Source organism: Pezoporus flaviventris, unplaced genomic scaffold (genome assembly GCF_033815535.1).
Source record: "Pezoporus flaviventris isolate CSIRO_AGI_PZ_B2104156 unplaced genomic scaffold, CSIRO_AGI_Pfla_v1 ptg000005l, whole genome shotgun sequence".
Lineage (NCBI taxonomy): Eukaryota > Metazoa > Chordata > Aves > Psittaciformes > Psittacidae > Pezoporus > Pezoporus flaviventris.
Window position 1 is genome coordinate 12,950,439 of NW_026892553.1, and position 12,057 is coordinate 12,962,495.

The 12,057-nt window shown below is 39.9% G+C and overlaps 1 protein-coding gene across 8 annotated transcripts in view; it reads right to left on the reverse strand.

Moving 5' to 3' along the window:
* Window positions 1-12,057, reverse strand: part of TENM1 (teneurin transmembrane protein 1) — a 579,532-nt gene that overhangs the window by 40,759 nt on the left and 526,716 nt on the right. For all 8 annotated transcript variants that reach the window (XM_061446104.1, XM_061446106.1, XM_061446107.1 and 5 more), the window contains one exon: window positions 5,158-5,312. In XM_061446104.1, the coding sequence (XP_061302088.1) occupies window positions 5,158-5,312 (155 nt within the window). The remainder of the gene's footprint in view (window positions 1-5,157; window positions 5,313-12,057) is intronic.

Genomic DNA, 12,057 nt, shown 5'->3' on the forward strand with positions numbered 1-12,057 from the left:
TATTACTCTGGCACAGACTCGTGCTTACTGGGACTGACATCAGCACGAGAACAAGGCCACGGTTACAGGCTAAGAGGAACCTCTGGGGATTCATTTTCTGTTGCCTTGCAAACATTTGGTCTCTGTATTTGCAGCAACTGTGCTCAAGATTGGTTTAAACAGTTCCCAAATACTAACTACTACCACTCGCACAGATATAAATGACTGGGGGTCTGGAATAGTGGAGATTCAGCCCACACATTTCTCATGGGAGGAAAGATACAGGATGAAATTGTAAGATGGTAGAAATATCTGCTAATTCTCTCCTCAGTTTTCACCAAAGCAACGGAGGCAGAAAAGCAGTGAAGCTTATCACTCAAGCTGAGCCGAAGTGTTTTTGCTTTCACACAAAACCTCCCACAACATCAATATAACCTCTATGAACACTGGATCTAATGAAGTCTGGATTCCTAAGGACTTCTGTCTCATGGCCGACTGACTTGGGAGTTTAATAAGATCCAAGCACCAAATGAAGCTTTTTCTGTGAATGGGACATTTATTAGATCCTGAGTGGAGTCTCTGGAGTTTAATAAAAGAAAGCTCATGCTGCAATATTTCCTTTTGAAAACACATTTTAGGTTTCTCTCCTCCAACTGGATTAATATTTTTTATGGAACATGTAAGAATTTAATTGCTGTGAAGGCTGGTGTTCCTCTACAAATCTGTTTGAAATTGGCCCAGGATTTTGATTTACTGTGAGGAAAAGAATACTGACAGACGGACAGACATGCCCACATAACGTGCTCTCATTTGCTAGCAGTAACCAGGCTAAAAAAATCCTGTATACTCCAGGGATGCAGCAAACGCTAGAAGAGTGTGCACATTTAAGAAAAAGAGAAACCTAGAGATGTCTCTGATGTAGACCAGGTTCAAGCCCAAATTCACTGGGCAGTGAAACAGAATGATGATCCTCTTGTTGTCCTTCTTTCCCTCTCCATCTCAGTCTTCTCCCTTTGCACTCCTATTGCAGCATGTGGCCAGGATGCTATTCCCTTATCCAGTCACTACTGGTGCAAGCTTAGAGAGCAGTGAGCAGTGCAGCAATTCAAGAAGCCAGCAGGAGTACTTCAAATCAAAGCTTATGTCCCTGATTTAGAGTACCTATGACAGGCTTCCTATCCAAAGGGTATGGAGAAAATAGGAGATGCAGCAGCTTCAATTTGACAGAAGGAGATATTTAGTAGACCTTACAGCTCAATCCATGGGGCCTCGAGCTCATATGCAAAAGTGTAAGGGTCTACATGGGTTTACTACTCATTCAATTAACCTACTAGTAAAGAGTTTCCAAAGAACACATGAAGAATGGGAGCCAGAGAGAGAAGCCAAGGACTGAGCAGCATGGGCACTCACCTGTAAAGTCAGCATTCACATTCTGGGTGCTGCAGATTAGTGAGGTGAATATTAAAAATCACTGACCAAATGAAAACCAACACCACCTTTTGATATTCTTAAAAAATGTTTTCCCTTTAAATTTTAGCTCTTGTTCATGTTCCAGTATTCAGGGTTTCAGAGGCAGCATTTTCAACAAATACGACCAGCTTTATCAGAATGAAAGATACTGGAATAATTGATTTTAATATTGCTGTCTGCTAAAATCCTGGCACCAATGGTGGCTGAGTATATACACATCTATATTCATGAACCTAACTCTGAAGAAACATTTTCTTTAGTTTTGCTCCTTATTAACTAACCGACAAACACTGAAATCAGCTGTACTGAGAAGAAAAGTCAGCCAAGTTTTGTACATGCTGAAATAGTACAGAGAATGTGGCATACCATATAAACACCTCAACCGAATGTCCTTTTCCTTCTAAATTCAGATTAACTGCCTCATAATGAAGTATGAGAGCAAAGTAATTAGTCAGAGCTTGGTGATTTATTTGCCACAACTTACAATCTTTTCAACCCCAGCTGTCCTTCCCTCCCTGTTATGAATGCAGAATACTACGCTTAAGAATGAGAAAGCGGTGAATAACAAACACAGAATAATTAAGAAGAAGTGTTTCTGTCAAAACTGATATTGGAATAAATGATTAAACCCTTTCATAATCAATTCATTTATTAAAGTGAACGCCTTAAAGTGAAAGCTTGTCACTAATGGTAGGTTTTTTTGCAATGGGCAGTTACTTTGTGTATTTATTTCAAGAGTCCATTTTTGTACTCTGATGAATCAAGAAATACTGATTTTGAGCAAGTTTCTGATTTGTCAGAACAAATTTAGCTTTGAGAATCTATTTTATTAACCTTTACATAAGTCCCTCTAAACATACAGCTTGCAAGCAACCTCCATTCTCTTGCTGTAAAAGCCATCTGTAATTTAGCCAAAGCCCAATTTAAGTGGACACGGGACAAATTCCCTTTTCATTTCTGTTTATGCCATTCTGGAATAAACTCGGCAAGTCTTGCAAGGATGTGCAATTGTTTCTGACTAAGTGAAAATATCATCCCCTTATTTTCATTGATGCAATTTCAGATCAACATGCCTGACTTCAAGGGGATGTGATTATTTCATAGCGTTTTCTGGTTACCAGCAGCAATTTTGGAAGAAGACTGTTGTGGAAATTTGACACTTTTCAGAACATGCATTCTTGGCATTTCTTTTGTGTCTGGGTTTTACTGCGTATGTGTAAAATCTCTAAAGTATGGATGTTGTGAAAAATTTCAGTAGGTAGATTCACTTAAACATTCAAAACCTAAAGCCTCCAAACAAAAAATTTGTTTTGCTATCAAAAGCATACTGTCAGCAATATGATTTCACCTCCCAGTGACAAAAAATTACACAGTAAGTATTACTATACATAGACCTTAGAAAATGAGACTGGCCACTTTTTAGGGACACTTTAATATGCCATAATTTATTATGCTGTTTAGAATATTTACTGGCCTGCAGTCACAATTTATCTGAAGATTGTCTCAATCTATATGCTAGAACATGTCTTGATTTCCCAGAATGCTGAAACATTGGCAAGGTTTTAAGAACTGCGCAGCAAGTTTCCTGTAGGAGCTGCAGCATGGAAGTACCTGGATTGTTCATGGAAAAAGGAAGTTTATTTCTGTTTCTATAAAGAGAAGGCCCTACCCCAGCTGAATTCTGATATCCTGAGAGCCTTATGAAGAATAATTTGGTCTATGAGATGATTTTTCTTATGTATGATTTTGCAGAAGCCCTTTCTCCATGGCACTAGAACTACGTTGTAGAGTAAGGTAAGCTATAAACTTGTCTCTGGCAGGTAGCATATCTATCAAAACCCAGGATTTTAGGGCTATTTAAACCTACTTACAAATTCTTGGCATATTTGATTTCAGCCCCCAAGGTTTACCTTTTTCATTTCATTTTAATTTAAGAAAAAATCCCTGCTGCAACATTTTTGCTACAGGGTATTTGCATTTTTTTTAAAGGTATTGAAAACTATTGAAACTCACCATTTCAGGTTTAGTGAGACATTTTATTATTGAGGAAAATGAGCAAATATTTGAACACAAATACACACTTGTGTAGGGCCACGTATTATATGGCCAGTAAAGCAGTTGTCTGTACAGCCTGAGATGCAGATTACAAGGAGAAGGCAAGGGAGCAGACTCTGCAGCTGGCACCATTCCCTGCAACTTAGAGATATCTAATCTGGTTATTGATGCCCGAGGCAGTTGTTACATGGATCCAAGAAGCAAGTAAATGTGCTTCAGGCACGTTTAAGTTCCATGAAACACCATGGCTCCTGCCTGGTGATGTGCACCGACAGAGCACAGTCAGAGCCTCCAGCCAGGAGCAATGCTTGCTGCGGTGGGTTCCTGCTCGTCACCTGCAGGACAGGCTGTCCTGCAAGAAGAGGTGCCAGAGCAGAAGCCAAGGTACCCAGAAGCTGAATGATCTTAAAGACAATTACTAGTATAAGCTTGGGTTTAGCACAATTTAGCAGTTGACCCTGTTCTGCTTTACATGGAATAATTATGTGTCTACCACACAAGAGAGAATAAAAATGCCTGTTTATTCCAGAATCTGCAACAAGGAAGCTGAGGTTCCTCTCCCCACATTTGCAAATACTTAAAGTGTAGTGACATGTGAAATACAACATGGACACGTTTTTCTGTTTCGACTAGTTATAAAATCCCTGAGTGCTTTTGTGGCAGCAGCATTAGATTCCATTGTTTGTCCCTGTGAAATCTGGTAAGAACTACCCAAAATGCTGACCCCACATTCTTCATGTATACATGAAGATTCATACAGTCTTCACACAAGATTATAGTCACCTGCTGTTACTCAAAGTCTACCTAGAAACGAGGAACAAGCTTTCACCATTGTTACACAGTGTTTTTTAACTGTGATTTTCTAATTACGAAGGACTGAGGAAAGGGCAAGGAGAAAATGAAATGCACAATTAACTGGATCCTGGTTATTAGCTTACACAGTCCATAATACAAATTTAGAATGTTACCTGGATGCCTTAAGATTTTTTCAAGTAGAGCTTTTCTCTCATTTGAAGCTATTAGGGCATTTACTGGCAAGCGCCAATCCCTTACTTGTGCCATCTGCAAGTGTGGTGCACTGCATGGTCAAAAGTACCATTTATGTTTCTTCATGTTCATCTTTGTATCTTATTTACCACAAATTAGTGTCTTTTAGTCCTATTTCTTTTACACTGCTCTTGAAATAAGAACCAAGAGGCACTTTGAGAAATGTACTGAAATGCAGTAGCTTCACTACAATACTGATGTTGTGTAAATACTTACTGTAATGCTCCTGCTTGATTTAGAACAGACTTGGATGTAAAAAGAACATGCATTTTTTTCCATTAGTAGTTCAAGCAAATCAGTTCTAATGCTGACGAAATATCTCAGAATAGTAAGCAACTTTCTAAAGCAGTATTTTAAATAATATTCTTTATATAAGCCCCTCTACACATTCAGATGCCATCTAGAAAAAAATCAAATGTACAGTTTTGCATTTATATGGTACACCTTAGAGTAATCGTGTGAATGGAAGATCCACTCCATATGGTGCAGTCCTGAACTATCTGATTCATCCAGCATATTCTGATATACGATCCTTGTACAAGAAACTAAGTTATCTGTCTCCACAATGTTTAGAAAAGTGACAACACATGAAAACCAGGTGTCTACCTGAGTGATGTCCATTCCAGAGTCACAGCTCAATGGCTGGGTTGATGTGAGGCCGTTCGAACCTATTATTGTTGTGATCACACCGTTCTCATCAATTTTCCGAATCATGGTTCCGTCAACAAAGTAAATAAAGCCATGCTTATCTACAGTGATACCTGGATGAAGGGAAAGGGTAAAAAAGAGTATTAGTACTGACATTATCTAGGTTAAAACATATGAGCTTAAAATGTTCCCTTTCCTCCTAGAAAATCTACTGATTAAAAAAGTATGGGTTATTTTTTTTCTGCCCATTACTTCTCTGAGGCTTATATAAACTGTATATAGAAAGATAACACCCATATATCAGACTGTCTCTGACTTACAGAGAAAGAGGGAAAATATGAAGCAGAAACAGAACAAAGCAGCAAAGGCTTTGCTCGTAGTGCAATTCTAAATACATAGAATTCTATATACATAGAATTAAGCTCTTCCATAACTATTTCTTGCCCATTACAAAGTGGGACAAGGCTAGCTTTTCTAAAAACTTATCTTGCAGTTGATTTTTCTTCATCTCCATTTTCTTTATTCTCATGGAGGGGGAAATTTATTACTGCACTTTTTGAATTACCAGTGTCTGAGCAAGGAAGACACAGAAAGCGAAGACTTTTGTTCTGATATGTGTTATACATATAAGTGGTGCAAACTGGGCTCTCCTTGGCAGGCAGAAGGAATGTCTGTGCTGCAGAATGCATTGCAGTGCAGCGTTGCCCAAGAGGACAGTCATGTACTGGAACCAGCCTCTTGACAAGAGTGGGTTTCAGCAGGAACTAGGGCAGTTCTCCCACCTCTGTATCTGCAGCAGCTCTAACACCATTGCACTGCACTGCACTGCTCAGGAAAGACGGACCCTAGAACAAATGTGAGGGCTATGCAAAGCACATGGTCTTCTGCATTTCAGTGGGGAAAATGAGGCATAGAGGGCTTGCTGTCTCACATTAGCAGTGTGTGGTACAGCCATGTCACATCTCATGCCCAACCTTGTTCTGTCCCAGTCTAACAATTTCTACCCAGTTCTTCCTACATTTAATTTGTTAAACTCTTCTATATTGCATGAACTGTAAGAAAGATCTTTTTTCCCCCTGAAATATTGAAAATATAGCTAGAAAAGCACTTCTATTCATGTTCGGTTTGTGAAATCCTTTCTACCAAAACAGCTCAATATTTTGCCTTTTAAACTGCTTTATAATTTCCCATTTAAAGTTGCATAACTTTGCAATTATAGCAGCTGCTGTGCAAAGCCAAACTATTTTAAGAATGAATTTATGTTCTGCTACACAGAAATGAAAGGCAGAGGACTTGAACAGATGATTTAGACAGTGGCTTATATGGTTCTTGATTTTTGTCCCCTGCACTTAGCACAACCGAAGACTGCATGTACTCTGAGTTACAAAACACTTGTCTGCATGCCAGTTTAGGTTCTCACACAGCAATTCCACACACCATTAAAAAAGAAAAGAAACCTCAAACTGAATTCCCTCACCTCCCAGCCCCATTTTCTTATAGTTCTTATATTTCTTCAAATACAAGCAGTTGTAACTGGATGCAAGTGAGAGTAAGCAGTCTGGGGGGGCAGGAGCAGGATCAGGCAGCCCTGATGGGGAACATACATCTCCCATGGGACTGGGAGAAGGGGGGGGTACTGTCTCCTCAGCCTGCTAAATAATCTGTGCCTGGCAGCTGGAAATGCCTGAGGACTAAATCTGAACTACATATACAACTGAGTGTCATACACTTTCTCTTACAGTGTTAATAACCAGTGGCAGGGTCCCAAGACAAACTGCCCACAACCACTTCTTTTCTAACAGAAAGCAGGAATAATGTCCACACCACTTTCTCTACCACAGCAGGAGATCAGCAGGGGCTCAACTCTATCCTGTGCTAGAGCAGGGTCACCTCCTCTGATGGAGGGTTTCTGTCTCATACGTGGGCTGAGAGGGAGGCACTGAGGCTGTGAGGACTTGCAGGGGGACAGGCTTTTGGGTACACCCAGCCATCATGTCCCCCACTTCCCATCACCGCAGGTGATGTTTAGGCCCCATACAAATGTCTGAGGGCATCATCACAAAAAAGCATCGAAAGGCAATAGCAGTTAATTTTAGTGTCTATCGCTCCTATTACGTCCAGCTGAAAGGACATCGATCAGCACAGAGTTGAAAATGAATTCTTTAAACTGTTAATTCACTACATTCATTTGGCTATGAACTGCTGTGAGAAGAGGGGTATTCACCACTCTGTCACCCTCTCTGTGCCCATGGACTGCTGAAGTGCTGCAGGGTACAGGATTAAGCTACATGACTTCATTATGCAAAATGGCCGATCACTGAAATATCCAATTTTCCAGGACAGATGTCACCTGTGGGATTGAAATCACCTGGAAGGGCTGGATGGATTAGCTGTGGGAATCAGGGAGGTTATAAAAAGGCTGGAGGAAGAGCAGGTATCTTAGGACCTGACTTCATGCCAGCCCACCAGCTCATACATCGTGCCTCTTTTGCTCCCTTAGAGGATCTTTATTCTTTAATTAGAGAGCAATAGTGCTTTCAGAAGTTACAGAGCAACTGGCAAGCTCCTGGCTGTCGTCTGCTTCTGAGAATCCAATTATAACTCTGAAAGGCTGAAGGTGAGCCGAGGTAAAGAGTGCATCTGAGGAGCAAAAGGGTTTGTTTTCAGTGTTGGGGAGGGTGACCTGTGCCTTCCAGCTTTGGGGAAGGGGTGGTACCTCTGTTTGTCCCTCATGAACACTAAGGAGACTGTGCTGAAGAGACCTATACATTCAAAAGGCCAGAATTAGGGATGCCCACACGGCTGGAGCTGAGGGCCAGTGCCTCCTCAGAACAAAGGCTAGATGTGTGAACTGCAAAATTGCTTTTGATACAACTGAGGTGCTAAAACAGCCACCCTAAAACCCCAACCAAAGCAAAAAGAAACCCAGTCTGGTTATTAATGACCATATAAGCAATTAATATATAAATCTGATGTGTTTTTTCCCGTTATTCTGAGGGAATGCACATGGCAGAAGCCAACAGAGCAAACTGCGCTGAAAGGACTGCGCCTTCTGTGGTGCATCTAGAGGTCTGCAGAGGTTTTCATGACAATACTTACCAAAGGCTGGAGTCATGAGCTGCAGTTTGTCTGTACATGGATAAATCTTCAGAAAAGGAGAAGGGCTGCCTCAGTTTGGGGCCCTACCATAGCACAGGCAGGGCTGGGCTCTGAATGCTCAGGGGTTCCCCCCCTCCTACCTGGGCTCACTCCTACTCTGATCTGCTTTATGCTGTAAAGATGAAACATGCTAAGAGACTGATCAGAAGGGTTGGATCCTTGAGGTCCCTTCCAACCTGGTATTCTATGATTATTAGTAAATGGAAAAGATGCTAGGAAATTGTTTGAGGGTTTTCTCTTCAGATATATGTGAAGGTTCAGTCCCAGCCTCCTGAGAATCTCTTCAAGAATCCTTTTGGGAAGAAAAAGCAACGCAGGACTGCTGTGGCAGGGAAGGACTGAGAAGCAAGGACCATCCTACGTGACTCTTATGGTGTGCATGCAGCTCTGATTGTTGGGGGTGTTTCTAACCTTACTGCTATTTTGCTGTGGAGCAGTATTAGACAGGATTTGATTTGCTTTCCAGTATGGGTCACAGGCTCAGATGAGGAACTACAGCACATGTGCTGTGTCTTAGTCTGTGTTTGCAGAGGGGTGGTGCTGCTTTGTAAGCAAAGAGCTGAGCTTCTCACCTGGGCAGTGCAGCCCTGGATCAGATCCCTGCCATAGATAACACAGTGCCAGGATCTATCACCACAGCAAATGCATCTCCTGTTTTACACAATTTCCCTGTGAACAGATGGCTGTGTTGGCTGCAAACCCTCCATTATATAAAAATCAAAAATTATGCTGCAATGAAATAAAGCTACTCAGCTGTGTTGCTGAATGGGTTTCAAACACTGACCATACAAGAAAACTAAACATCCTTTAACGTTAATAGTGTACATGTTGCTCTCCAGCCACTGCAGAAAACCAAGCTATCCGCAAGTGAAGTACATCTGCCAGTGTGATGGCACAAACAGGCCCATGTCTTCAGTATTTGTACTAAAGATGAGAAATTCCTGATACTTCCTAATAAGCAAGTTTCAAGTACCAGTGTTCAACAAGAAACTACTGCTTCCAGTCCTTATGTATACTAAAACATGACCTCCCTATTTGAAAAAAATATTTAGCAGTTATGTCTTGTTGACAAATACCCTGTACAAGGCATCCACTGGAAAACAAAATACGGATTTGTGGCTAAACTGTCCCAATTTATTCTTTATTAGAGCTGGATTCATTAATGCTCCTATCACATCGTGCATAATGCTTCACATAATCTGTACTCCTAGAGCTTATTTTTAATCCTTTTCTGACGTACAGTGTAATGCAGAATCAAATCACATGCAGCACTTCAATTGTGCTTTAATCACCGAGGAACTTGGAGAGGAAACATGCACATGCTGAGCGGAATGAATTGCACTGAGTTTAAGTAGGAACACCATTCACCAGTGAGTCAAAAAGGTCATTTTGGGGTATCTTTTCTTTGCATAGAGCATGAGATGTGGTTTGTACTAAACTCAGTCTGAATTTGTATATTTTTAATGGACCTGTAGCACTAAACTGTATGCCCAGCAGATGCTGTCTTTGGGCACAGGTGTGACCTATTGCACTAATGACAAGCTTACCTTGCTTGTGCATGAGATTACTCATTAAACACTGATGTCTGAGTAAGGACAAAATAAACTTGTGCAAGGATTTAGTCTTGTAGATGAGCACAATCTCTTTTTCTGAGTAACATACTTGCACTGAAGGACTGGTTTTAGTCTTCTTTAGTCACTAGAACTGTCTTAGGACTAGATTTTATACCTGAATGTAAAACAGTTGCTCTTATGAACATTTATATCCAGTAGATTTATGCACAGACATCTTTGAACAATAGTTATAACACTTAGGTGTTATACATATATATATATATATATATATAAATAATCAGTACCCAGTACCATTTAAATTCTGTTAACTAATATTAAAAATGAACCATGCTGGTGCAATCACACATGGTTACTATGTATCATTACTAAAAAGGCTCTGCAGAAAGAAATCTGCTCGTTATAACTGTTTTCTGCACAAAATAGTACTTAGTGGATGGGCTGGGTACAACCATGATAAACACAGAAGGCTGACTATAACTTCTCTGTTGTAAGTTCTCAGGAGTAATTTTGGTTAAAAGATTAATTTCATTGACAGATCAGTGCACATACATATACGATTACAAATGCAAATAACACTTGAAAGCAAACTGATCACTTTTGTCTGTGGCTCTCATAGGTATACATTCAAAATATATATGATTTCTAGACTGAAAGATCAGAGGTATAATCATTTTGGCATTTCAACATTAATAAAGCTAAGTTTATATCGCTGAAAAATGGATTAAAAGTAATGCAGTAAATTCCCCTTTAAGATCTTTTCTTTTTTTTTCCCCACTGCCATCTTAGTCTGCACTTGCATTCCAAGAGACTTTTTGGGAACAAACCCTCTTTGAATGCATCAACAAAGAGCAGCTAGAGCTATATGTTACCCACTTATGGAAATTCTACAGTTTCCTCTCAGCTAAAAACTTTGCAAATGAGCATTTTACACTGAAAACTTCTAATTAAACTTCTGAAGAATTTGAGAAAGAACATCTAAAACTATTGGTGAGGGCCGATAAAAGAGAATGCCACCTTCTGCTGAAGAAAAACTGTATTTAGAAGGAACTTGTGATTCTCATAAAACTTTTAATAGGAAGAAGAGCATCAAATTGGTTAATTACCATTTTATGGTGGTAAAAGGGCAAATTACATGCCATCCATTTCCAAACTTCTAAATGTCTCCGGTGCTTTTAATTAAAGCTGCCATCTAGAAACTACTAAAGCAATTTTATGCAATTAGTTATTTATAGGTTACCATAATACACCACTCAAAATATGATTCAAGTGATTTGCAGTCTGTTGCTTTGTGATCTTTGTCATCTTTACTTCATTACTGTCACAGTACCAGCGGCAAAATATTCAGCAGTTCTTTGTCAGCTGGAACATGACTTCAGTACTTGCACTCTATAGTGATGTTCTCTTTAGACACATAGCAGTTGAGTTGGAGCATACAGCACTTTTAACTGGTGACTGCAAATGAAAATGTCCTGCTTCCAGTCTGAGACATGATGACTGGAGTCATACTTACTGCTGACAGAGGTGAGCAGAAAAGTTAGCATTCACACAAAGGTTGGATGACATTTACGGAAACTTGCTGTCCAAAAAGTTTACCTTAAATGTTCTATGAGATTCCCAGACTTCTGAAATCGTAGGTAGCTAAGACTACTTAAGAGAGAAATAAGGAATAAATTTTGCTGAATCAAAAATGGCATAAGATGATTTTTTTCTGCTGTTCTGTGATGCATACATGACAGCAATTCAATGCTGCAATCACCCTGGCTTCTCTACTTCTTTATATATTGCTAATGAAACATCTCACCCCATTCTGCTTTCCTTTTCGAATGGTATGGAATGGTTGAAAAGATCTTAGTAATTTACAGAATAGCAAAGATTGCTGAATAAATGATTTCCAAGCGGGTCCTGTTTTCACAAGAAGCTGTATTAGGAATTTGGTGGACATCTTACTGAAGGTAACAGGAATCTTTTAGCTGAGCAGGAGCATGCCCTGAACAGACTACTATCATTTGACAAACGTAAAGGTTTAATCTGAGCAGTTGTTCTTACAGCTTTCCTTACTTTAGAAAGTATTGGTGCAGCTGGTGAGTAACAAGACTGATTATTTCACATGTAAACTACTGAGGCA